The 26,926-nt window shown below is 44.1% G+C and overlaps 1 protein-coding gene across 2 annotated transcripts in view; it reads left to right on the top strand.

Moving 5' to 3' along the window:
• Nucleotides 1-26,926, top strand: part of DPYD (dihydropyrimidine dehydrogenase) — a 1,571,083-nt gene that overhangs the window by 101,953 nt on the left and 1,442,204 nt on the right. For both annotated transcript variants that reach the window (XM_040406865.1, XM_040406866.1), the window contains exon 2: nucleotides 11,181-11,291. In XM_040406865.1, the coding sequence (XP_040262799.1) occupies nucleotides 11,181-11,291 (111 nt within the window). The remainder of the gene's footprint in view (nucleotides 1-11,180; nucleotides 11,292-26,926) is intronic.

Here is a 26,926-nt window from a genome sequence, read left to right as displayed (position 1 = left end):
GTTTCAGCGCGCTCAGCAGATTGGCACCGTTGTCGCACACCACTTTACCAACTGTCAAATTGAGCGGGGTTAGCCACTGATCTGCCTGTGACCGCAAAGCTGAAAGGAGTGCAGGACCGGTGTGGCTCTTGGATTCCAGGCACAACAGCCGCAGCACAGCATGGCAACATCTCACCTGGCACGTCAAATAGGTTCTGGGGAGCTGGGGGGGGGGCAGTGGAAGAGGCGGTAGCAGTGGAAAAGGAGGAGTCAGCCGAGGAGGAGACGGGGGATGGAGTAAGAGGAGGAGAAGAAGAGGCAGGCCTGCATGCAATCCATGGCTGTAACACCAAATCCACACGGGTGCCACGGGTTGCATGCTTGATAGCCGTCAGAGGGTTCACCCAGTGGGCAGTGAAAGTTATGTACCTTCCCTGCCCGTGTTTGCTAGACCACGTGCCACGTGTAAATTTACTTGCCACTGAACATGGCCGTATAGCTCTGGGATGCCCTTCTGGGAGATATATTTCCTTCCAGGGACCTTCCATTGCAGTGTGCCAATGGCCACAAATTTTCTAAAGGCCTCCGAGTCCACCAGTTTATATGGCAGTAGTTGGCGGGCTAGCAGTTCCGACAAGCCAGCGGTCAGCCATTGGCAAGAGGGTTATCTGGCGTCATCAACTTTTTACGTTCAAACATTTGGGCCACGGAAGCCTGCCTTTTACCAGATGAACATGACGATGTCACAGTGGAAGGTGTCGTTTAGGAGAAATGGGAGGAGAGAGGAGAAGGAGAAGAGGCAGGACATGGAGCGCTGTTAGTGTGACTTTGTGGGTTCTGACGGTGTTTCTCCCACTGGCTCAGTGATGGGAGGCCAGGTGCCTTCTTAAGCTTACCGCGACTTATGCGTTGACAGCACAGGCTGCAGATGGCAACACTATTGTCAGCAGCTGACACGGAGAAGGTATATTATAGGTATATCACACCCATCAATCAGATTTTTTTTGGGGGGACAAACAGGTATAAAACACCAGTTGTAATTAGTTATTCTAATAGCATTTGTCCCTCTATGTAGCTGCAGTATCTCAGCAGAACCTCACACAACTGCTGCACAATACAAATGCACTATAATATACTTTCTATGTTAGAAGGTATATTATAGGTATATCATACCCCTGTATCAGTTTTTTGGCGAAGCAACAGGTATATAACACCAGTTGAAATTAGTTATTCCAATAGCGTTTGGCCCTCTATCTAGCTGCGGTATCTCAGCAGAACCGCACACAACTGCTGCACAATACAAATGCACTATAATATACTTTCTATGTTAGAAGGTATATTATAGGTATATCACACCCCTCAATCAGTTTTTTTGGGGGGGCAACAGGTATATCACACCAGTTGCAATTAGTTATTCCAATAGCGTTTGTCCCTCTATCTAGCTGCGGTATCTCAGCAGAACCGCAAACAACTGAAGCACAATACAAATGCACTATAATATACTTTCTATGTTGGAAGGTATATTATAGGTATATCACACCCCTGCCTCTATCAGTTTTTTTGGGGGGCAACAGGTATATCACACCTTTTGCAATTACTTATTCCAATAGCGTTTGTCCCTCTATCTAGCTGCAGTATCGTATCAGAACCGCACACAACTGCTGCACAATACAAATGCACTATAATATACTTTCTATGTTAGAAAGTATATTATAAGTATATCTCACCCCTCTGTATGTCACACCTATCGATAGTACACCTATACCAGACCTTAAATGGACTTTTGTGGCCCTATTAGCTAGCGGTTGGTGTCCCTAACAGTCTTTCCCTGCTCCACTTAGCAACCTTCCCTACACTGGCAAAAAACAGAATGTAAAATGGCTGCCAGATCAGGTTTATTTATAGGGTAGGGGGTGTGTCAATGTGCTGAAACGTCTCAATTGGCTGTCCTGTCCCACCTGATGGATGTGTCATGGATCAAAATTCTGCACAACGCAAAGAATATGGCGCAGGTGGACATCGCCATATGTTGCCTATTCGGCGAACCACGAGCGAGCAAAGTTCGTCGCGAAACGACCGCCGGGCGAACCGCAAGGCCATCTCTAATTCTGACAGCAGAATGAGGAGAGTACTGACATTATATCAGTGCCCAGTAGCAACAGCTCCACAACATTGACTAAGGGGTTGGGTTTTGGCAGCTGTTTTCACTCTCCATGACTTGTGGAACCCTTTTGCTCTTATATAACTTAAATACTTGCATATGGGCAGGACACTGAGTGGAAAAAAATACTTGAGAATGTTCTTTGAAGAAAGTTGAGTTGATGTTGTAAAATCTAATATTCTGCTCTTATTTTCACTTAACCCCCTCCCCAATAGTCCCATAAAAATTGGGAAAACACACTCAAAAAATCTTTTGCTATAGATTTTGATTGATAGGTGAAGGAGGACTAATAACATGCACAAACTTCCATGTTATCCCTACCTTGAGGTCATGTACAGGTAAAACGGGGGACAGAAAATAATTTTTTTCTCGCCTCCTGCAGCCTGTGAGCACTCTCTTGCTGCCCCACCCCCTTCCAGGCTGGCTAAGATCACAAGCATCTAAAGGGGGGAAAGCCTACTTTAACCTTTCATATCTCAGGCTGGATTGTACCTACAGATGTGAGCCCAGTCTTGTTTGAAAACTGACAATCTATGGTGAGATACCTGGAGAGATACAGTTATTAAAAATGGGGTTGGGAATTAAACCTGCAAATATGTACAGTTTTTACATGGACACATTTTAAGATCTTTGACATGCAAAATATCAAGGCTAGAGTTAAAGATTTGCTTTAAAACAAGACCAAAATTGTGGCTGTAGCCCAATGGCAGCCTAACAAATAGCCCAGAGAATGACCCAAACTTTTGAAACCACACTGACCCAAACAGTATTGGTTCAAAATGGTATTACACAAACACTACAGGGAGTGCAGAATTATTAGGCAAATGAGTATTTTGACCACATCATCCTCTTTATGCATGTTGTCTTACTCCAAGCTGTATAGGCTCGAAAGCCTACTACCAATTAAGCATATTAGGTGATGTGCATCTCTGTAATGAGAAGGGGTGTGGTCTAATGACATCAACACCCTATATCAGGTGTGCATAATTATTAGGCAACTTCCTTTCCTTTGGCAAAATGGGTCAAAAGAAGGACTTGACAGGCTCAGAAAAGTCAAAAATAGTGAGGTATCTTGCAGAGGGATGCAGCACTCTTAAAATTGCAAAGCTTCTGAAGCGTGATCATCGAACAATCAAGCGTTTCATTCAAAATAGTCAACAGGGTCGCAAGAAGCGTGTGGAAAAACCAAGGCACAAAATAACTGCCCATGAACTGAGAAAAGTCAAGCGTGCAGCTGCCAAGATGCCACTTGCCACCAGTTTGGCCATATTTCAGAGCTGCAACATGACTGGAGTGCCCAAAAGCACAAGGTGTGCAATACTCAGAGACATGGCCAAGGTAAGAAAGGCTGAAAGACGACCACCACTGAACAAGACACACAAGCTGAAACGTCAAGACTGGGCCAAGAAATATCTCAAGACTGATTTTTCTAAGGTTTTATGGACTGATGAAATGAGAGTGAGTCTTGATGGGCCAGATGGATGGGCCCGTGGCTGGATTGGTAAAGGGCAGAGAGCTCCAGTCCGACTCAGACGCCAGCAAGGTGGAGGTGGAGTACTGGTTTGGGCTGGTATCATCAAAGATGAGCTTGTGGGGCCTTTTCGGGTTGAGGATGGAGTCAAGCTCAACTCCCAGTCCTACTGCCAGTTTCTGGAAGACACCTTCTTCAAGCAGTGGTACAGGAAGAAGTCTGCATCCTTCAAGAAAAACATGATTTTCATGCAGGACAATGCTCCATCACATGCGTCCAAGTACTCCACAGCGTGGCTGGCAAGAAAGGGTATAAAAGAAGAAAATCTAATGACATGGCCTCCTTGTTCACCTGATCTGAACCCCATTGAGAACCTGTGGTCCATCATCAAATGTGAGATTTACAAGGAGGGAAAACAGTACACCTCTCTGAACAGTGTCTGGGAGGCTGTGGTTGCTGCTGCACGCAATGTTGACGGTGAACAGATCAAAACACTGACAGAATCCATGGATGGCAGGCTTTTGAGTGTCCTTGCAAAGAAAGGTGGCTATATTGGTCACTGATTTGTTTTTGTTTTGTTTTTGAATGTCAGAAATGTATATTTGTGAATGTTGAGATGTTATATTGGTTTCACTGGTAAAAATAAATAATTGAAATGGGTATATATTTGTTTTTTGTTAAGTTGCCTAATAATTATGCACAGTAATAGTCACCTGCACACACAGATATCCCCCTAAAATACCTAAAACTAAAAACAAACTAAAAACTACTTCCAAAAATATTCAGCTTTGATATTAATGAGTTTTTTGGGTTCATTGAGAACATGGTTGTTGTTCAATAATAAAATTAATCCTCAAAAATACAACTTGCCTAATAATTCTGCACTCCCTGTATTAGGGATCATCAGAGTGCATATGGATGTGTGTGTGTGTGTGTGTGGGGGGGGGGGTATTAAGCAAATGTAATATTCAGTCAGATTTAACTTACACAGATTATATTTGTCTAAAGCGACTCTTCAGCTCACAGTAAAAATGTCACTAATTCAGTAGATCCCTGCTCTGAAATCAAGGAATCTACAGGAAAAGAAAGAGAAGAGACACAGTGTTGACACCTTAAGTGCTGGTCCATCCAAGAACGGGGACGGTTGTTTAGACTACCAATGCACAATGTGCGTAGGGTAGTATGATAATCTAATGGCCATTTTACAAGACTGAAGCAGGGATTGGCAAGGGATACACTGCAGCAGCAACATTGAGAAGGAAGGCACCAAAAATGTCAACTACATGTTCTACATGTGGAGTGAACAAGGTTGTCACTTTTACGTCCTCTAGCATGTATTTTTACCTGGCTTTAGCTACTACTCCACAGATTTTGCTGGTGTTTTTCCTTTCTAGCCCCCTTCCCGTACCTGAGCAATCAGGGTTGTTAGTTTCAGCTTCCGATTTGCTATTGAGACCACATGATGTTAATTTAGTGGTCAACAGTACTGAGTTACTAACAGGGAGTGACCCAAATTGCTCTGATACTGTCTAATGAGTACAAGCAAAATCAAAATGTTCTGGTTCATACTGCAGTGAGAATCAATGGTGGTGCTAACCCCTTTGTCAGTACCTGGACTCAGTAATATATTGGAAGGGAAGTCTAATGTGAATGAATGCCAAGAATGACATGGGGCAAGGAAAAAAACACTGGCTGAATCTGTGGAGTGGTATCTACAGCCAGATAAAAAGAGCTGCTGTTCTTGAAGGACATTATAGGTCCTCTTTAAAATGTAATAATTTGTTTAAAATATGCAGAAGCAGAATATATAATAAAACTATTATTATGAAGCCTAATTCTATCAGGATAATTTGATGACTTCTTTAGCTTATGACTAATGCAGAAAGATGCAAAAGAATTTTAGACCCATACCATGTTACCTTTTTATATATATATATATATATATATATTTCAACCAACTATTCTGTAACCTGTCAATGTCCATTAAAGGCTCTATAGAAAGAAGAAAAAAGTAAAATGACAGTAAAAGTTGACTTTTGGGGACTGACTCTTGCACAGGGTTATCATCTGTAATTTCAGGGACCTAGACAGGAATTTTTCTCGTCTCTACAGAGTTTTTTACACAGAAATGTTAGATTTCTCACTTTTCCATCATCCTTCCCACCTTTTCAACACAAACTCCTCATCCTGGTGCCCCAACAGTGTCATCAAGGTGCCACCCCTCTTCAATGCCCCCCCATATATTATACTGCAGAAAAATAGCACCCTCAGTAGTAATAAGACCCCTAGAGTACCCTTAAATGCCCCAATAATTATACCCCTATAGCACCCCTTGCAATGATACCAACCAAAATGGCTTTACTAACAACAATGACCCCTATATTGACCCAAGTTTTAGTAATGTCCCTATAGCACCTTTAGCAATAATGCTTCCTATTGTTCCCCCCTGTAAAAAGTATAGTTCCCCCACTAATAATATTTACACTGGGAGTATCAGAAGGTTATGTAGTCAGTCGGTGGCCCCTGCTTCAGGCCAGGGCCCAATAAAGACTGTGCCGGCTGCTGGACCCCCTAAGCTTAGGATTCTCATTGGCTCTCTGTTGGTAGTACCACCAAAACTGCCCTCATTCTGGCCCTGCTCTGGAGTGATGTGTAGCTGTCATCTGTGATGTGTGATGTTGGCTAGTACTGACTCTTGTCTGAAATAAAATATTGAATTTGTTTCTCCAATCCTGTCTCAGTTGGAAAGAGCAAGTTTACTTTTTCAAAGTTGTTTGAAACAGAGAAAATGATATATATTTGCCCAGCATGTTCTCCTCAGCGGATTTGTTGTAATGTATGAAATTACCTTCTAAAGTTCTTAGTTTACGCCAGTGATCATTGCAGAAAAAAAAATGGACAGGATCTAAAAAGAAAACTAGTACTACAATAACTCTATTTTTATTTGCAAGCTGCGCATACAAAGTAACCAAATTATATATCCACATGTTAACATTTAATATTATTATAGTAGGTGCTGATTAGCGGTTTTTCTGAATCAGAACATCCATGTACATTAGTAGAAAGTGCCAGATTATCAAAAAATCTTAATCATCAAATATAATTTATAGACAGAAAATTATTTAAATGACATTTACACAATTTTTGCTTTGGACACTGAAAGCTTTAGCAATTATCATCATCGGGCAGGTCTATGAAGGTATGGCAGTAGAGACATGGCCGCAGTCACCACTGCCATACTGTTAAAATAACACCTAGACATGCATACTGTAGCTGTTTGGAATAAGATCGCTAAAAATTGATTGGCAGTCACTTCCTTGTTGTTAATGGCCACATGGTTCCTGCAAAACTGCATAGTCATGAACAATAAAGATGTAACAGTCAGTAATTTTTTAACTGTTTTAACACCAAACATCTGCAGCTCACATGGCCATGTGGTTTTTGGCTTCATTACTGGTGCATATCACCATGTGCCGGCAGCCTGGTCTGGCTGTACCATTATGAAGCTAGAGGCAGATAAAACAGAATCACAATGCTAATAATACTGTAGTTTATGGAAAGTACACAGACAGGGGAGGATTGGCCATAGACCTTACAATGAAATGTCCCGGTGGGCCGATGCCCAAGAGGCCACTGGAGCCTTCCTCGTGGCCGGCCAGTAGAAGTTTTTGAAGATATATTTTGTGCTGGACTGTGGTATTTGACTCTGTTGGGGTGGTATAATGTGCCACAATATGGTATTGTTGGCCCCACCTACTTGTGTTGGCCCTGCCTTCCATCTACAAAACTGGGCCACTTTTAAGTTCCCAGTCCACCCATGAGCACAGGTCCTGCTCCCCATCCCAGTGGCTTCATCATCTGGCACGGAGCATGCTCACAACATTTATGGACAATGGAAGTCCTTTATTGGTGATTTGGCAAATGTTGGGTGAGAGAGAGAAAATACGTTTTAAAAAAAGCGGGCCAATTCAGACAAATATCTCAAAATAGTTGGCTTCTCTGTCAAAAGACAGACAAGAAGGCACCTGCCCCCAAAAATAAATAATTTGTGATAATTGAGCAAAGCGAGCTTGGGATGCTTCATCCAAAGTCTCTTCGTTCAAAACTTCGGAATAATACTGTACGTAGATCCGTCTCCATATAGTATTAGAATGTATGGCTCCAATAAGCCGAAGTAAGATATTTGCGAAGTCGGGTGTGATTCCTTTGAATAATTTCGGTAGTTTATTTTTAAAGTGGAAAACCACTTTCAAACTTGAAACCCACTAGTACCTTGGAGCAGAAGCCGAGTTCGGTTTAAAGTTTTAAAGTGCTTTTCCCATTCATTTTAATACGGTACGGAGACGGATCTCTGTACAGTATTATTCCGAAATTTTGAACAAAGCGACTTTGGATGAAGCATCCCAAGCTCGCTTCGCTCAACACTGTATATGAATTTTCAGGCCAATTGGAGCACTTTTGATTATGGTAGAATCGACTTCGGCCTCAATGGAATCAGTCTACCGATTCGGCCAAGTTGATCCCAAATAGAATTTTGCTAAATTCGTTCATCTCTAAAAAATATACTTCCTTTAAAAGTATAATTGAAATATTTAATATGTTTAGTAAATAAATTTTACCCATATCTACTCTATCATTCAAGTACACCAAAGAGATTCAGCAGTGCTACCATGTTGTACCACAAGAATGCTCCACCTAATCTAACTAGGATTAGTAACAACTGTAAAGGCTGTTTCACATGAGAGGATCCCGCGCGTGTCATCTGCAGTGTGAATGAGAGCCGAGCTCCAGACCGGACAGCAGAGACACAGAGCATTAACATGATTGATAATGCTCCTTGCCTCCCTGTGACCTTTTTACTATAAAATCACAGTGACAACTTTACTTCACTGTCATTTTGTAGTAAAAAGATCACAGAGAGGAATGGAGCATTATCAATCATGTTAATTCTCCGTGTCTCTGCTGTCCGGTCTGGAGCTCGGCTCTCATTCACAATGCGAATGACACGCGTGGGATCCGCTCGTGGGAAACAGCCCTAATAGTGCCAGAATCCAGAATATAGGGTGATTTCCCCTTAGTCTAACTTTATTTAAAACTAGAGGTGGGACGAATCCAATTTTTTCCGAATCCGAATCCGAAAAGGTTCTCGAATATATCGAATCTTTCGAATCTCGAATCCTACGAATCCTGTACATAATTATGTGAACGCACGGTGTAAGAAACAAAGTCAGACCGCGTCAGTTTGTCTGAACCTCCACCTCCCAGTCACGGTCGCACCCTATATGACCGCGATGACCCCTGCTCCTATCACTACAGAACATACAGGGTAATACAGCCTCATACCTCTTACATCCAGTGACGTCTCTTGTAGATGTTCTCTTTCCTCATCTTCTCCTTTCAGACCAGACACCATTTTTCAGCCATTTTTCGTCTCTGCAGCTTGACAAAAAAATAAAATCTTAGTTTACTACTTTTCCATCATCCTCCCATCTTCCGGACAAATCATCCTAACACCCCCAATACTGTTCCGCTGTGCTCCCCAATACTATACTGCAGAAACAGATAATACCCCTCATAATACTAGTACCACACAGAGCTCCCCATATAAAATACCCCTTCTTTGTGGCCTCAGTAGATGCCCCCATAGTGCCCCCCAATAATGTGCCAATAAGAAGTGGCCCCACAGTGCCACCCAATAATGTGCCAGTAAGTGTCCCCATAGATGCCCCCCTAATCATGTGCCAGTATCAAGTGCAGAGTGCCTCTCTCCTCCCCCCCCCATGTGCCGGTATCATAGTGCCATCTCCCCCCCAATGTGCCCGTATCATAGTGCCACCTCCCCCCATAATGTGCCCGTATCATAGTGCCACCTCCCCCCCATAATGTGCCCGTATCATAGTGCCATCTCCCCCCATAATGTGCCCCTTTCATAGTGCCATCTCCCCCCATAATGTGCCCGTATCATAGTGCCATCTCCCCCCATAATGTGCCCGTATCATAGTGCCTCCCCCCAATGTGCCAGTAGTATCATAGTGCCTCTCACCTCTCCCCCTGGCATTCACAGATCCCCCCACCCCATAAAAGTGCCATCCACAGACCCCCCACCCTATAACAGTGCCATCCACAGACCCCCCCACCCCATAACAGTGCCATCCACAGACACCCCCCACCCTATAACAGTGCCATCCACAGACCCCCCCACCCTATAACAGTGCCATCCACAGACCCCCCCACTGCATAACAGTGCCATCCACAGACACCCCCCCACCCTATAACAGTGCCATCCACAGACCCCCCCCACCCCATAACAGTGCCATCCACAGCCCCCCCACCCTATAATAGTGCCATCCACAGACCCCCCCACCCTATAACAGTGCCATCCACAGACCCCCCCACCCTATAACAGTGCCATCCACACAGACCCCCCCACCCCATAACAGTGCCATCCACAGACCCCCCCACCCTATAACAGTGCCATCCACAGACCCCCCCCACCCTATAACAGTGCCATCCACAGACCCCCCACTCTATAACAGTGCCATCCACAGACCCCCCCACCCCATAACAGTGCCATCCACAGACACCCCCCCACCCTATAACAGTGCCATCCACAGAACCCCCCACCCCATAACAGTTCCATCCACAGACCCCCCCACCCTATAACAGTGCCATCCACAGACCCCCCCACCCTATAACAGTGCCATCCACAGACCCCCCCACCCTATAACAGTGCCATCCACAGACACCCCCCCACCCTATAACAGTGCCATCCACAGACCCCCCCACCCTATAACAGTGCCATCCACAGACCCCCCCCACCCCATAACAGTGCCATCCACAGACCCCCCTACCCTATAACAGTGTCATCCACAAACCCCCCCCCCCCCCTATTGCCGCTCCAGTAGTTATAAAAGTGTAATTGTGATTAATAATCATGCTGCCCCCTCTGTCTGTAGTATTACATGATCCAATAAATCTTACTTACAGGGCTAGTACTGCTATCGTAACAGGCCGGCCGGGCAGACGAGCGGCAGCGTCACTGACTGACGTCACCTGCCTGAGCCGCCTGCTTTATGAATGAAGCAGGCGGCTCAGGCAGGTGACGTCAGTCAGTGACGCTGCCGCTCGTCTGCCCGGCCGGCCTGTTACGATAGCAGTACTAGCCCTGTAAGTAAGACTTATTGGATCATGTAATACTACAGACAGAGGGGGCAGCATGATTATTAATCACAATTACACATTTTATAACTACTGGAGCGGAGGGGCCGGAGCACAGTGAACGCACCGGCCCCCAGCTCCGCCTCCCAGTCCCTCCCACCAGATTCGTTTCAGGCAAATTACGTCGGGATTCGAGTCCACGAATCCCACGAATCCAGCAAGATTCAAGGGATTCGTGGATTCGACGAACCCCCCTTCCCATCTCTATTTAAAACTTTGTTTCTTGGTTTTAGAATTCAGTAACTGACGGTTCAAGTTTATCTACACTATCAGAATTCTACATTATGATTCTGTTTGCTCTGTTATAAGTAATAATGGACTGCATTTCTCTGTTTTTCTCTCTGTTTATAGAATATTCTGATGCTGAACCCACGGACTGCTGCTCATGCATCCTTACGTTCTACAGTATCAAAACAGCAGGATAAGAAGCACTGGAAAAGAAATTCAGACAAAAGTTGTTCTGTACGTATTATTTGAATTTCTTTGTATTTGTGCAGCCTACAATTCGATTTCCTGCTTTCTGGTACCATTAGGCTAACTTTACGCGTATTAAAAATCCATTTTTTTTTGTTTTTTATTCAAAAAAAATTCAAACTCACACTTAATTAAAGGGGTTATTCTGGCTACAAATATACTTATTATTTCATTAATTTCAGATCAGTGGGGGTCTGACACACAACAACCCCACTGATTGGCTGTTTTGGACAACCATGGCATCGGAAGCTAAAGTATACCATGTACAGAGTTGAAGCAGAAGACTTTATCAACTTTATAGCTTCAGGTGTCAGCATACTGCAGCTTAGCTCTCATCTGGTTCCTCATTTCGTTTTGGTCATTTTTAAGGATGAGCGGACTCGAGGATGTTCGGGTTTCACGGGTTCAGGCGAACTTTGGGTCAAAGTTCAGGTTCGGGACCCGAACTTGACCCGAACTCTAACCCGAACCCCATTGAATGGGGACCTGAACTTTTGTGCAGTAAAATGGCTGTAAAATAGTCGTAGTAAGAGCTAGAGGGCTGCAAAAGGAAGCAAAATGGGGGTAAGAGCAGGACAGTTGCCCTGCAAACAAATGTGGACAGGGAAATTACTTAAAATAACATAGAATAGGTATGTTGGGAGAGATATGAGTGTAGGTAGGATAGGGGAGACATGCAGTGGTGGTGTGGGGAGAGTCTTTTTTGGAGCTCCGAGATAGGAATCAAAGAGCCCGTAGGATCAAAGAGAGAAGAGATAGGGGTAGATGATTCCCTCAGGAATCGTGGGGTGCATTCAATCACCGTGGAGAGAGCTGTACCTAGTATGTCTCTCAGTGAGAGGAGGAGGGATGGGTTACCACTTAACTGATATTCCTATTATAGTCCGATCTGTTGGGGGGACGCGATAAACAGATCATTATTCAATCCTTTAGGCCGTATTACACCTATTCTGAATACATAGAGTCTGGCTAACGATGGTCGAGATCATCAGGATATAGTGATATATACATACAGTCAGGTCCATAAATATTGGGACATCGACACAATTCTAACATTTTTGGCTCTATACACCACGCCAATGGATCTGAAATGAAACGAACAAGATATGCTTTAACTGCAGACCGTCAGCTTTAATTTGAGGGTATTTACATCCAAATCAGGTGAACGGTGTAGGAATTACAACAGTTTGCATATGTGCCTCCCACTTGTTAAGGAACCAAAAGTAATGGGACAGAATAATAATCATAAATCAAACTTTCACTTTTTAATACTTGGTTGCAAATCCTTTGCAGTCAATTACAGCCTGAAGTCTGGAACGCATAGAGATCACCAGACGCTGGGTTTCATCCCTGGTGATGCTCTGCCAGGCCTCTACTGCAACTGTCTTCAGTTCCTGCTTGTTCTTGGGGCATTTTCCCTTCAGTTTTGTCTTCAGCAAGTGAAATACATGCTGAATCGGATTCAGGTCAGGTGATTGACTTGGCCATTGCATAACATTCCACTTCCTTCCCTTAAAAAACTATTTTGTTGCTTTTGCAGTATGCTTTGGGTCATTGTCCATCTGCACTGTGAAGCACCGTCCAATGAGTTCTGAAGCATTTGGCTCAATATGAGCAGATAATATTGCCCGAAACACTTCAGAATTCATCCTGCTGCTTTTGTCAGCAGTCACATCATCAATAAATACAAGAGAATCAGTTCCATTGGCAGTCATACATGCCCACACGATGACACTACCACCACCATGCTTCACTGATGAGGTGGTATGCTTAGGATCATGAGCAGTTCCTTACCTTCTCCATACTCTTCTCTTCCCATCACTCTGGTACAAGTTGATCTTGGTCTCATCTGTCCATAGGATGTTGTTCCAGAACTGTGAAGGCTTTTTTAGATGTCGTTTGGCAAACTCTAATCTGGCCTTCCTGTTTTTGAGGCTCACCAATGGTTTACATCTTGTGGTAAACCCTCTGTATTCACTCTGGTGAAGTCTTCTCTTGATTGTTGACTTTGACACACATAAACCTACCTCCTAAAGAATGTTCTTGATTTCGTCAACTGTTGTGAATGGTGTTTTCTTCCCCATTCAACAGTCATCCACCACAGTTGTTTACTGTGGTCTTCCAGGTCTTTTGGTGTTGCTGAGCTCACCGGTGCGTTCCTTCCTTTTAAGAATGTTCCAAACAGTTGTTTTGGCCATGCCTAATGTTTTTGCTATCTCTCTGATGGGTTTGTTTTGTTTTTTCAGCCTAATGATGGCTTGCTTCACTGATAGTAACAGCTCTTTGGATCTCATCTTGAAAGTTGACAGCAACAGATTCCAAATGCAAATAGCACACTTGAAATGAACTCTGGACCTTTTATCTGCTCATTGTAATTGGGATAATGAGGGAATAACACACACCTGGCTATAGAACATCTGAGAAGCCAATTGTCCCATTACTTTTGGTTCCTTAACAAGTGGTAGCAAAATATGCAAACTCTTGTAATTCCTACACTGCTCACCTGATTTGGAAGTAAATATCCTCAAATTAAAGCTGGCAGACTGCAGTTAAAGCACGTTTTATTTGTTTCATTTCAAATCCATTGTGGTGGTGTATAGAGCCAAAAATTTTACAATTGAGTCGATGTCCCAATATTTATGGACCTGACTGTATATACAGATTACGGAAATGATGTGTGAAATAACATTTTCATTGCCTTTTGTACATCCAGATTGTATCACCTCTTTATTGACTGCTGCGTCATGTTAAACGCTCTGAATACTCAATATGTACTGTGTATTGTTATATTTTTTTTGGGGGGGGGGGGGGAAATATAAAAAAACATAGAATAAAAAAAAATACCAAATAATAATCTTGAACTAGGAGGCAGAGGTCAAAGTGGAGTAGGCGGTTGAGGAGGCGGTGGGTGTGGCAGTGTAGGCGGAAGCGGCGGTGGAGGAGAAGGGGGTAGGCAATACAGTTTTTGTTGTTTTTTTATTTAAATTTTTTTATATATTTGGGAAGACCCCAAAACATTGGGAAATAGAAAAGGTACGGACAAGTCCTGGTTCATTTTAATTCACGTTGGCTCTGGACAGGCGGCTGCGCTTGTCTGTGATTACCTCCCCTGCCATGCCAAACACACTTTCGGACAATACACTTGCTGCAGGGCAGGCCAGCACCTCCAAGGCATAAAGGGCAAGCTCAGGCCATGTGCCCAATTTGGAGACTCAGAAGTTGAATGGGTCAGAGCCATCAGTCAGTACGTGTAGGCATGTGCGCACATACTGTTCCACCATGTTGCTGAAATGCTGCTTCCTGCTAAGACGTTCCGTATCATCTGGTGGTTCTGGTTATTGTGGCGTGCTTACAAAGCTTTTCCACCTGTTGGCCATGCTAACCTTTCCTTCTGAGGTGCTGGTGGTGCCCCAGCTGCGTTGGCTACTTCTTCCTCCTCCTCCTCTGCCTTTGCCTTGTGCTTCCACTGAGCCTCCGCTGTCAGGCGTAAATGACATCAGCACATGGCACATCTACCAGCTTGTGCTTGTACTTGCGCATCCTCCGATCACGCTCCAGTGACGGAATTAAGGATGGTACGTTGTCCTTGTAGCGGGGATCCAGCAGGGTGGCCACCCAGTAATCAGCACTGGTTAGAACATGGGCAACTCGGCAGTCATTGCGCAGGCACTGCAGCATGTAGTCGCTCATGTGCGCCAGGCTGCCCAGAGACAATGACAGGCTGTCCTCTGTGGGAGGTGTATCGTCTGTGTCATCTGTATCCCTCCAGCCACGCTCTATTGATGTCCATAAGCTGCTTTGGGTACTACCCTGCTGTAAACATGGTTCCTCATCCTCCTCCTCCTCCTCCTAATCTTGCAGAACTGTGCCCTGGCTGAAAAGTTGTGTACCTGGCCTATGTTGGTGCAGGAACCCACCCTTTGAGCCACTTGTGAATGACTGGCCTGATAACCGTGAAAATGATCCCTCTTCCTCCTTCTCTTACTCCTATGCCACAACCTCTACCATCATTGCCTGAAGTGTTTTTTCAAGGAGACATAGAATGGGATAGTAACGCTGAGGACTGCGTCATCAGCACTGGCCATGTTGGTGGAGTATTCGAAACAGCGCACACTTCCCGCATGGAGGCCAACTCGGTGGTGAATTGGTGCTGTTCCGCAGGGCGACTCACCCATGCATGCTGCAGCTGAAACTCCACTATCGCATGCTGCTGCTCGCACAGTCTCTCCAGCATGTGCAAGGTGGAGTTTCACCTTGTGGGTACGTCACATATGAGGTGGTGAGCGGGAAGGCTGAAGTTACACTGCAGCGCTGACAAGCAAGCAGCAGCAGGGTGAGAATGTTGAAAGCACACACAGACAGCCCGCACTTTCTTCAGCAGCTCTGATATTACTCTGGGTAGTTTTTCAGGAACCTCTGCACCACCAAATTCAGCACATGCGCCAGGCAAGGGATGTGCATCAAACCAGCTAGCCCCATAGCTGCTACGAGATTTTGCCCGTTATCGCACACCACCATACCAGGCTTGAGGCTCAGCGACACCAACAACTCATCGGTCTGTTGTTCCATGCCCGTCCACAGCTCCTGCCCGGTTTTCCCCTTAAACAGATGTGTTTCAAAATAGCGTGCTCTCATTTCCCCCTGGCTGTGCTGAAGTTGACGATGAAGGTGTTATGCTGACCGGATGAGGAGGCGGTAGAGGAGGAAGCGGAGTAGGAGGCAGCAGGAGGCAATGAGAAATGTCCTGCAATCCTCGGTGGCGGTAGAACATGCACCAAACTGCTATCTGCCTCAGGCCCAGCTGCCACTGCATTTACCCACTGTGCAGTTAGGGAGATATAACATCCCTGCCCGTGCTTACTGGTCCACATATCGGTAGTTATGCGGACCTTGCCACAGATGGCGTTGCGCAGTGCACACCTAATTTTGTCCGCCAATTGGTTGTGCAGGGCATGGATGGCTCGCCTGGAAAAGTCAAGCCGTCTTGGAACCACATACTGTGGGACAGCCACCACCATAAGGCTTTTAAAAGTCTGTCTCCACCAAACAGAAAGACAGCATTTCAAAGGCCAGGAATTTTGAAATGCTGGCATTCAGGGCCAGGGATCGTGGGTGGGTAGGGGGGTACTTCCTCTTTCTCTCCAGTGTTTGGTGGATGGACAGCTGAACACTTCCATGGGACAGTGTGGACATGCTGGGTGATGGTAGTGGTGTTGCTGCAATATCCTCTGTTTGCGGGTTGGCAGGTGCCACTGTCACTCCAGAGGGGGAGGAAGAGGCCTAGACCGCATCAGAACAGGGAGCAAGAGGAGCCTGAGATCTTTTGTGGTTTTTCAAGTGTGTACTCCACTGCAGCTCATGCTTTGCATTTAGATGCCTGGTCATGCAGCTGTTGCTCAGGTTTAGAACATTTATGCCTCACTTCAGGCTCTGATTGCACAGTGTGCAAACCACTCGCATCTTGTCATCAGCACATTGTCTGAATAACTGCCACGCCAGGGAACTACTTGGAGCTGGCTTTGGTGTGCTCAGTCCCAGGGTGTGGTGGGCAGTAGTAGGCATACTGGCTAGGGGACGGCCACTCTGCTTTTACACCCTGCTCCCTCTTTTGCTGTGTAGCTTGCACTGTGTAACCATCACCTCTTCCTCAGAACTGCACATGTAACTCGCATGACCTTGATTCCATGTGGGGTGTAGGACCTCATCATCCTCTACATCATCTTCCACCCACCCTTCACCCCTGCCCTCCTTGCCGGTCTGCACACGGCAGAAAGCTGCAGAAGTTGGCACCTGTGTTTCGTCATCATCATCAGAGACGTGCTGCGGTGGCCCTCTCATGTCCACATCCTGAAACAAAAGTGGTTGGGCATCAGTGCATCATCTTTTCCACTTCTGGGACAGGACTAGGTGGATGGCCCATGGAAACCCTGCCAGCAGAGTCATCAAAAAGCATAAGAGTCTGCTGCATGACTTGGGGCTCAGACTGTTTGGCTGATTTGCATGTAGGTGAGGTGAAAGACAGATAGACATCGGCTGAAGGTGCAAACTCTGTGGTTTCAGCAGGGGACTGGGTGGGAAACAATGTCAGCCATCCAATCTACTACCGCCTCTACTTGTTCTGGCCTCACCATTCGTACACTGGTATTTGGGCCTACAAAAAGATGCTTAACGTCCTGTCACCTATGTGCACCTGAGGAAGGTGTTTTTTTTGGGAATGTAGCTGGCACAGATCGATCATGTCCCCCTGCAACAGGAGCTCCACCAGCACCAGCAGCACCACGACCAGGGCCACGTCCCTTATTTGATGCTCTCCTCATTCTTTAAGGTCAGCCATAAACTAACAGACAGATTAACTACAGTCAGGTCCATAAATATTGGGACATCTACACAATTCTAACATTTTTGGCTCTATACACCACCACAATGGATTTGAAATGAAACGAACAAGATGTGCTTTATCTGCAGACTGTCAGCTTTAATTTGAGGGTATTTACATCCAAATCAGGTGAACGGTGTAGGAATTACAACAGTTTGCATATGTGCCTTCCACTTGTTAAGGAACCAAAAGTAATGGGACAATTGGCTTCTCAGCTGTTCCATGGCCAGGTCTGTGTTATTCCCTCATTATCCTAATTACAATGAGCAGATAAAAGGTCCAGAGTTCATTTCCAGTGTGCTATTTGCATTTGGAATCTGTTGCTGTCAACTCTCAAGATGAGATCCAAAGAGCTGTCACTATCAGTGAAGCAAGCCATTATTAGGCTGAAAAAACACAACAAACCCATCAGAGAGATGCCAAAAACATTAGACGTGGTCAAAAACAACTGTTTGGAACATTTTTAAAAAGAAGGAACGCCCCGGTGAGCTCAGCAACACCAAAAGACCCGGAAGACCACGGAAAACAACTGTGGTGGATGACCGAATAATTCTTTCCCTGGCGAAGAAAACACCCTTCACAACAGTTGGCCAGATGAAGAACACTCTCCAGGAGGTAGGTGTATCTGTGTCAAAGTCAACAATCAAGAGAAGACTTCACCAGAGTTAATACAGAGGGTTCACCACAAGATGTAAACCATTGGTGAGCCTCAAAAACAGGAAGGCCAGATTAGAGTTTGCCAAATGACATCTAAAAAAGCCTTCACAGTTCTGGAACAACATCCTATGGACAGATGAGACCAAGATCAACTTGTACCAGAGTGATGGGAAGAGAAGAGTATGGAGAAGGAAAGGAACTGCTAATGATCCTAAGCATACCACCTCATCAGTGAAGCATGGTGGTGGTAGTGTCAAAGCATGGGCATGTATGGCTGCCAATGGAACTGGTTATCTTGTATTTATTGATGATGTGACAGCTGACAAAAGCAGCAGGATGAATTCTGAAGTGTTTCGGGCAATATTATCTGCTCATATTCAGCCAAATGCTTCAGAAATCATTGGACGGCACTTCACAGTGCAGATGGACAATGACCCAAAGTATAATGGAAAAGCAACCAAAGAGTTTTTTAAGGGAAAGAAGTGGAATGTTATGCAATGGCCAAGTCAATCACCTGATTCGAATCCGATTGAGCATGCATTTCACTTGCTGAAGACAAAACTGAAGGGAAAATGTCCCAAGAACAAGCAGGAACTGAAGACAGTTGCAGTAGAGGCCTGGCAGAGCATCTCCAGGGATGAAACCCAGCATCTGGTGATGTCTATGCGTTCCAGACTTCAGGCTGTAAATGACTGCAAAGGATTTGCAACCAAGTATTAAAAAGTGAAAGTTTGATTTATGATTATTATTCTGTCCCATTACTTTTGGTTCCTTATCAAGTGGGAGGCGCATATGCAAACTGTTGTAATTCCTACACCGTTCACCTGATTTGGATATAAATACCCTCAAGTTAAAGCTGACAGTCTACAGTTAAAGCACATCTTGTTTGTTTCATTTCAAATCCATTGTGGTTGTGTATAGAGCCAAAAATGTTAGAATTGTGTCAATGTCCCAATATTTATGGACCTGACTGTATATTAATTTCCCTGTCATGTATGCAGTGCAGGTGTACCTCACACCAAAAATGGGAATATGTCACCCACCGAACTAACAGACAGATTAACTATGTTAATTTCCCTGTCACATATGCAGTGCAGGTGTATCTCACACCAAAAGTGGGTATATGTCACCCACCGAACTAACAGATGGATTAACTATATTAATTTTCAGGTCACATATGCAGTGCTGGTGTACCTCACACCAGAAATTGGTATATGTCACTCACCAAACTAATAGACAGATTAACTATATTAATTTCCCTGTCACGTATACAGTGCAGTTGTACCTCACACCAAAAATGGGAATATGTCACCCATCGAACTAACAGATGGATTAATTATATTAAAGGGCTTCTGTCACCCCACTAAACTGTTATTTTTTTTTTGTGTGTACTTATAATCCCTATACTGCGATTTATCCATGCATAATGTGATTAATCATTTTGGTTCAGTAGATTCTGCTAAAAACGTACTTTTATAATATGTAAATTACCTGTCTACCCGCAAGTAGGGCGGCTACTTGCTGGTAGCAGCCGCATCCTCCTTTCATAATGACGCCCCCTCCTCATGTTGATTGACGGGGCCAGCGAACGGGATCTTTCTCTGCTGGCCCTGTCTGCTATCAAGATCTCGCGCCTGCACCGTAACGGTATTCAATCGGCGCAGGCGCACTGAGAGGCGGACGCTCGCTCGGCCGCTCCATGCTCAATGCGCCTGCGCTGATGACATCACATCTACACCCGGCGCAGGCGCATTGAGGATGGAGCGGCCGAGCGAGCATCCTCCTCTCAGTGTGCCTGCGCCGACTGAAGACAGGTACGGCGCAGGCGCCAGATTTTGAATGCAAACAGGGCCAGCAGAGAAAGATCCCGTTCGCTGGCCCTGTCAATGAACATGCGGAGGGGGCGTCATTATGATAGGAGGATGCGGCTGCTACCAGCAAGTAACCGCCCTACTTGCTGGTAGACAGGTAATTTACATATTATAAAAGTACGTTTTTAGCAGAATCTACTGAACCAAAATGATTAATCACATTATGTATGGATAAATCGCAGTATAGGGATTATAAGTACACAAAAAAAAAAAAAAAAAGTTTAGTGGGGGTGACAGAATCCCTTTAATTTCTCTGTCAACTATGCAGTGCACGTGTATCTTACACCAAAAATGGTTATATGTCACCGGCCGAACTAACAGTCAGATTAACTATATTAATTTCCCTGTCACGTATAAAGTGCAAGGGTATCTTACAACAAAAATGGCTATATGTCACCCACCGAAGTAACAGATGGATTAACTATATTATTTTCCCTGTCACGTATGCAGTGCAGGTGTACCTCACACCAAAAATGGAAATATGTCACCCAACAATCTAACAGACCGATTAAGTATGTTAATTTCCCTGTCACATATGCAGTGCACGTGTATCTCACACCAAAAATGGGTATATGTCACAAGCCGAATTAAGAGTCAGATTAAGGCTACTTTCACACTAGCGTTCGGGTGTCCGCTTGTGAGCTCCGTTTGAAGGCTCTCACAAGCGGCCCCGAACGGATCCGTCCAGCCCTAATGCATTCTGAATGGATGCGGATCCGCTCAGAATGCATCAGTCTGGCTCCGTTTGTCCTCCGCTCAGCAGGCGGACACCTGAACGCAGCTTGCAGCGGTCAGGTGTCCGCCTGGCCGTGCGGAGGCAAACGGATCCGTCCAGACTTACAATGTAAGTCAATGGGGACGGATCCGTTTGAAGTTGACCCAGTATGGCTCAATTTTCAAACGGATCCGTCTCCCATTGACTTTCAATGTAAAGTCAAAACGGATCCGTTTGCATTATAGGTGCGGATCCGTCTGGGCACATACCACACGGATCCAACCTAAACGCAGGTGTGAAAGTACCCTAACTATATAAATTTCTCTGTTATATATAAAATGGACGTGTATCTCACACCAAAAATGGGTATATGTCACCCATCGAACTAACAGAAGGATTAACTATTACATTTTTGTGTCAGGGGTGAAAAAATGGTGCATTCCACTCACACAAAATCACTATTGTCACCCACAGAATTAACAGCCAGATTAATTATTATATTTCTGTGTCAGGGGTGCAAAGCTGGTGTATTGCACCACAAAAAAATCATTATAGTTCACCCACAAAACAAATAGCCAGATTCCTAACACTCTCGCTTGCTTCCTGTCCCTGCACTACTCAGAGCTGATGGGCGGTGCTACACGTGATCCAGCTTGTATAGAGGCTGGGTCACATGATGCACCGGCCAATCACAGCCATGCCATTAGTAGGCATGGCCGTGATGGCTTCTAAGAGCGCACAGCTTAGAAGCTTGTTGATTGGCTGCCCTGCAGCCTTTTAAACTATTAAATGCCCGAGTCCGGGTCCGCGTACTCGAACTTGCAAAGTTCGGTACAGACCCGAACTTTAAAGTTTGGGTTCGCTCAACACTAGTCATTTTGATACAAACTGTAAAACGTATAGTCTTGGGTGAACAGGGCAACTATGGTGGCAATTTGTATTGGTACAGATGGTGACTATGATGAGCGTTTTCCATCTTCTGTTACATTTTATTCTATCATTTTTTGTAATTTGTATTGTGATCATTGAGTATTATGCAGACTGAATAAAACACCAGAGAAGATTATAAACTGCTCTCCACCTGGGTTTCTGGCTGTCAGGGAGCAGCAGCTATATACATTTTCAACAGTCTAGATTTACGCAATTAAAGCCCAGGCAATATATACTTCTCTGTTCGCTCACCCAAATTCAAACAAGTTTTCAATTGTAGTTATTTAAAAAAATGTTCCCATTTGCTATAACATCCTTGTTATGGCACCCCTTGTGATCTTTTGCTTGCCTTTCAGACTAATGTGCCCACGTCCAGAGAAAACAGGATGCAAATACTTATATATACTAGCAATTTAACCCTTTGATTATATATATATATATATATATATATATATATATATATACAGTACAGACCAAAAGTTTGGACACACCTTCTCATTCAAAGAGTTTTCTTTATTTTCATGACTTTGAAGGCATCAAAACTATGAATTAACACATGTGGAATTATATACATAACAAACAAGTGTGAAACAACTGAAAATATGTCATATTCTAGGTTCTTCAAAGTAGCCACCTTTTGCTTTGATTACTGCTTTGCACACTCTTGGCATTCTCTTGATGAGCTTCAAGAGGTAGTCACCTGAAATGGTCTTCCAACAGTCTTGAAGGAGTTCCCAGAGATGCTTAGCACTTGTTGGCCCTTTTGCCTTCACTCTGCGGTCCAGCTCACCCCAAACCATCTCGATTGGGTTCAGGTCCGGTGACTGTGGAGGCCAGGTCATCTGGCGCAGCACCCCATCACTCTCCTTCATGGTCAAATAGCCCTTACTTTCAAAGTTTTCCCAATTTTTCGGCTGACTGACTGACCTTCATTTCCTAAAGTAATGATGGCCACTCGTTTTTCTTTACTTAGCTGCTTTTTTCTTGCCATAATACAAATTCTAACAGTCTATTCAGTAGGACTATCAGCTGTGTATCCACCTGACTTCTCCTCAACGCAACTGATGGTCCCAACCCCATTTATAAGGCAAGAAATCCCACTTATTAAATCTGACAGGGCACACCTGTGAAGTGAAAACTATTTCAGGGGACTACCTCTTGAAGCTCATCAAGAGAATGCCAAGAGTGTGCAAAGCAGTAATCAAAGCAAAAGGTGGCTACTTTGAAGAACCTAGAATATGACATATTTTCAGTTGTTTCACACTTGTTTGTTATGTATATAATTCCACATGTGTTAATTCATAGTTTTGATGCCTTCAGTGTGAATCTACAATTTTCATAGTCATTTCATAAAGAAAACTCTTTGAATGAGAAGGTGTGTCCAAACTTTTGGTCTGTACTGTATATTTTATAGTCAAAGTGGAAATTGACTGCGACAATAAAACTATCTCTTTGTTCTTTGTCAAATTTGGAAAGTGCTAGATTTTCTTCAATGCTATTTGTGGGCATATTATCCTGGCCCAAGAGCTTCCCCTATGTACTCCTAGAGTGCAAACTTTACCTAATGTCCTAGCCTTACATGTCAGCCACTGATAAATGACTACCCTTGTTATATGATGTCCTGAGTGGAAGCTGCTCCTACAGAATGGCCCTCTGCTCCGACTCATAGAGGGAAGTCCTTAGCTGGGACACTGCTCTATAAGGTCTCCATAGGCAATAATAGTGATTATGTCCTGGGAATTGTTTTCACAAAGCAATCTGTTTAAATTATAATATATTTTTACTTTGCTTAGCTTTTTTTATTATTTCCTGGCCTTTAGTGGGTTAAGATATATATATATGTATATATATATATATATATATATATATATATGAATATACTAAAATCTAGCAGAAAATCAGTTTAGTTACTTAGCAACATGTTATTGTGAATTAGAACGAAGGTTGATTTGAAAAGTCCAGTGTTCAAGGACAACATAGAATAATGAAATGTATTCTCTTTTCAGCATGCTTGCCCTATAAAATGCGGATACAATGCAACGATGTCACATAGATTTTATATATGTGAATTCCAATGTTGAATAACAGTAATTCAGTAATTGTTATCAAGTGGTGTCAGCAGTTCCATGGGGCATGTAACCCAATAATGATGAAGATAGCGATTAGAGATGAGCGAATATATCTCATATATTAGTTTCATCTTTTAAGTTGCATTACTGAAATAAATAAACTTTTGCACAATATTCAAATTTTTCGAGTTTCACCTGTATGTTCTAAACTTTTTGCAACGTGTATAAGTGGAAAAAAATAAGGGCCTATCTGCCGTTCAGTGGTGCAGTTATATGTTTTAATGCCCTTTTTAGTGTGTATTAGTGGGAGGGCTTATTAGCCGTTATGTGGTGAAGTGAGAAAATTACAGACTTTTTTGGGGTGTTTTAATTTCTTTTTCATTTATTTATTTGATCTAACAGTATTTCAGACAGAGAAGGGCCAGGCCGTGTACAGGGGAGTGGCAGAGACCTAAATGTTTCTGGCGCAAGCACAAGTCGCAAAATAGTACGGGGGCATGGCAGCAGGAGTCACAGCGAGAGGCCTGAGCTCCCGGTGTCATCTAGCGGTCGTGTCTTGACCAGCAACCTAGCGGTTCTTGAATTGTTGACTAGGTCATCCACTTCTTCCCAAGTGACATCAGACACCCCCAGCCAAGAGTCGGTAGGTTCGTCAGACACAACCCTTAGTTGGCATGGCCCAGGAGCAGACCCTGTGCCCTCACCTGTCCTCAACCTGCCTCTGTCCTTTTCTGTTCGCTCAGCTAGAGAAGTATTATATGCTGTGGGCTCAGCTCCACTCTACAGTGAGGACTAGCTACTAGAGGACAGTCAGCAGCTACTGGCCAGCCAAGATGTGGAGGAGACATCCATCGCTTCTTCTGGTAGGCAGGCAAGTAGTGATGAGGAGAGTGGTATGGAAGCTGGTGTTGCGAGCAGTGAGGCTCCTGACCCAGAGACCGTTGAAGAGCCAAATGTATTCCCCTCTAGAAGTGCTGATTCTGGTGGAGTGCTATACAGTGACACCCTATGGTGGGACCTGCAGTGCAAACACAGCAACTTTTGCATAAAGGGTAAAGTTAAATGAGTTTGTCACATTCTGGTCACTGTTGACCAATGTGTTTGTAAGATGATTATATAGCCCTTACTAATATAGGCTTTGTTTATATTTTTCACCATATTTTATATTTCTTAAGGTATGCTCCCTTGTTTGTCAAGTCTTTTGTGCTGTCTACTCAGAGATCTTGTCCATAAAATGGCTGCTGATGGAGGGTCATGTGACCAGGCAAATCACCTACACCTACCTGTAAACGTGATGTTTCCTCCATTCAAATACAATACACCGGCCATCTGCACTTGCACTGTTGGGAGTTTAGTGCAGGTGCAATGTGTTTAAATGGAGGAGACTGTGATTTGCCTTGTTACTAGTGATGGCCTTGTGGTTCGCCCAGTGGTCGGTTCGCGGCATTCGCGATTCGCCGAGCATGCGAACATATGGCGATATTCGCGCCCGCCATATTCTTTTACATTGTGAAGAACTTTGACCCATGACACATCCATCAGGTGGTACAGGACAGCCAATTGAATTTCAGCACATGGACATACCCCCTACCTTATAAATAGACCCGATCTGGCCGCCATTTTACATTCAGTCTTTTGTCAGTGTAGGGAAACGTTTCTGTGTGGAGCAGGGACAGACTGTTAAGGACAAAAACGCTATCAAATAGGTCCACAAAAGTCCTTTTAAGGACTGGTATAGGTGTGCTATCGATAGGTGTGATATACTGAGGGGTGTAATATACTTCTAACATAGAAAGCATATTATAGTGGATTTGTATTGTGCAGCAGTGGTGAGCGATTCTGCAGCGATACTGCAGCTACACAGAGTGACAAACGCAAAAAATAATTATAACTGGTGTGGTTCGCGAACATTTGATCTTCCCAGAAGATTTTCATCCATCACTACTGGTCACGTTCATCAGCAGCCTTTTTTTTTTTTTACAGTCGAAAGCTATCTTTTTTTTTTATTCTTTAAATTCTTTTTATTTTAAGGAAAATAAACATAGGCATAAGTCATAGCTTAAAAGGTATATAGCTTGCAAGATACATAGTGTGGGTATTCGGTCTGGTAGACAGGACAAGCGGACGCAGTATAGAGGCAAAGACCAGTTTGTACCTCAAAAACTTCAGTGTTTTATTCACACTTATAGCAACAAAACAGTACGACAGTCCATTTGCAGTTTTCGGGTTTGTTCACACCTAGAGAGTTCATACAGCAAAACAGTCACCTGTTATCCTAGGTGTTTGTTCACAGCCGATCGGCATTGCTGGGAACAGAGCAGACCTCCCAAACTCAGGCCTCCAGCCTAGCACACGGCTCAGATCCCAATCCACCGATTGCCAGAGCTCCTCTGTCAGAGAGACAGGCAATTACCACCAGCTGACACTGCTGGCTTGGTTTTTTTATATAGGCCAGTCAAGATTCAGCCTGGAACGTGGGGAGTAGTCACCCACCCAGTACTTTGACTACCCCCAGTAAGACCCTTCCTGGATCAGCTATTACAGCTATACTAAATAGCAAGGTGTCAAACAGCAACTGCTGCTGACACATGAAAACTGGCTCTTACTCCACTGAGGCCAGGAACCTTGGTGACACATACCTTCCGTCAATGGCGGTCCCTTGCACCTTCCTACAATACGCACAGAAGATCTGTATGGCAGAAAACATCTCAAAACATAGTCAGATAAGTCATCATATTACATACACTGTAAGACAAGTCTGTTGAGAAATAAGTATAAACTCTGTGTCTAATCCGAGGACAATCAAATGTGGCACAACTGATCCAAATGAAAAGTCATCTCTGAAATGACTTTTAATGTAAAAAAAAGAGAAGGAAGGGTAAGAGGGAAAATCAAGATAAATGGGGAAGGGGGGAGGAGTCCCGGGTATGAAACCATATCAGAGAGGTGGTCCACATATATTTGTCACTAAGCGACTTAGAATAAAATAAAGGTGTGTGAGAGGT

The sequence above is a fragment of the Bufo bufo genome, chromosome 9 (assembly GCF_905171765.1).
Source record: "Bufo bufo chromosome 9, aBufBuf1.1, whole genome shotgun sequence".
Classification (NCBI taxonomy): Eukaryota; Metazoa; Chordata; class Amphibia; order Anura; family Bufonidae; genus Bufo; species Bufo bufo.
This window is presented reverse-complemented; position numbering and strand designations above follow the sequence as displayed.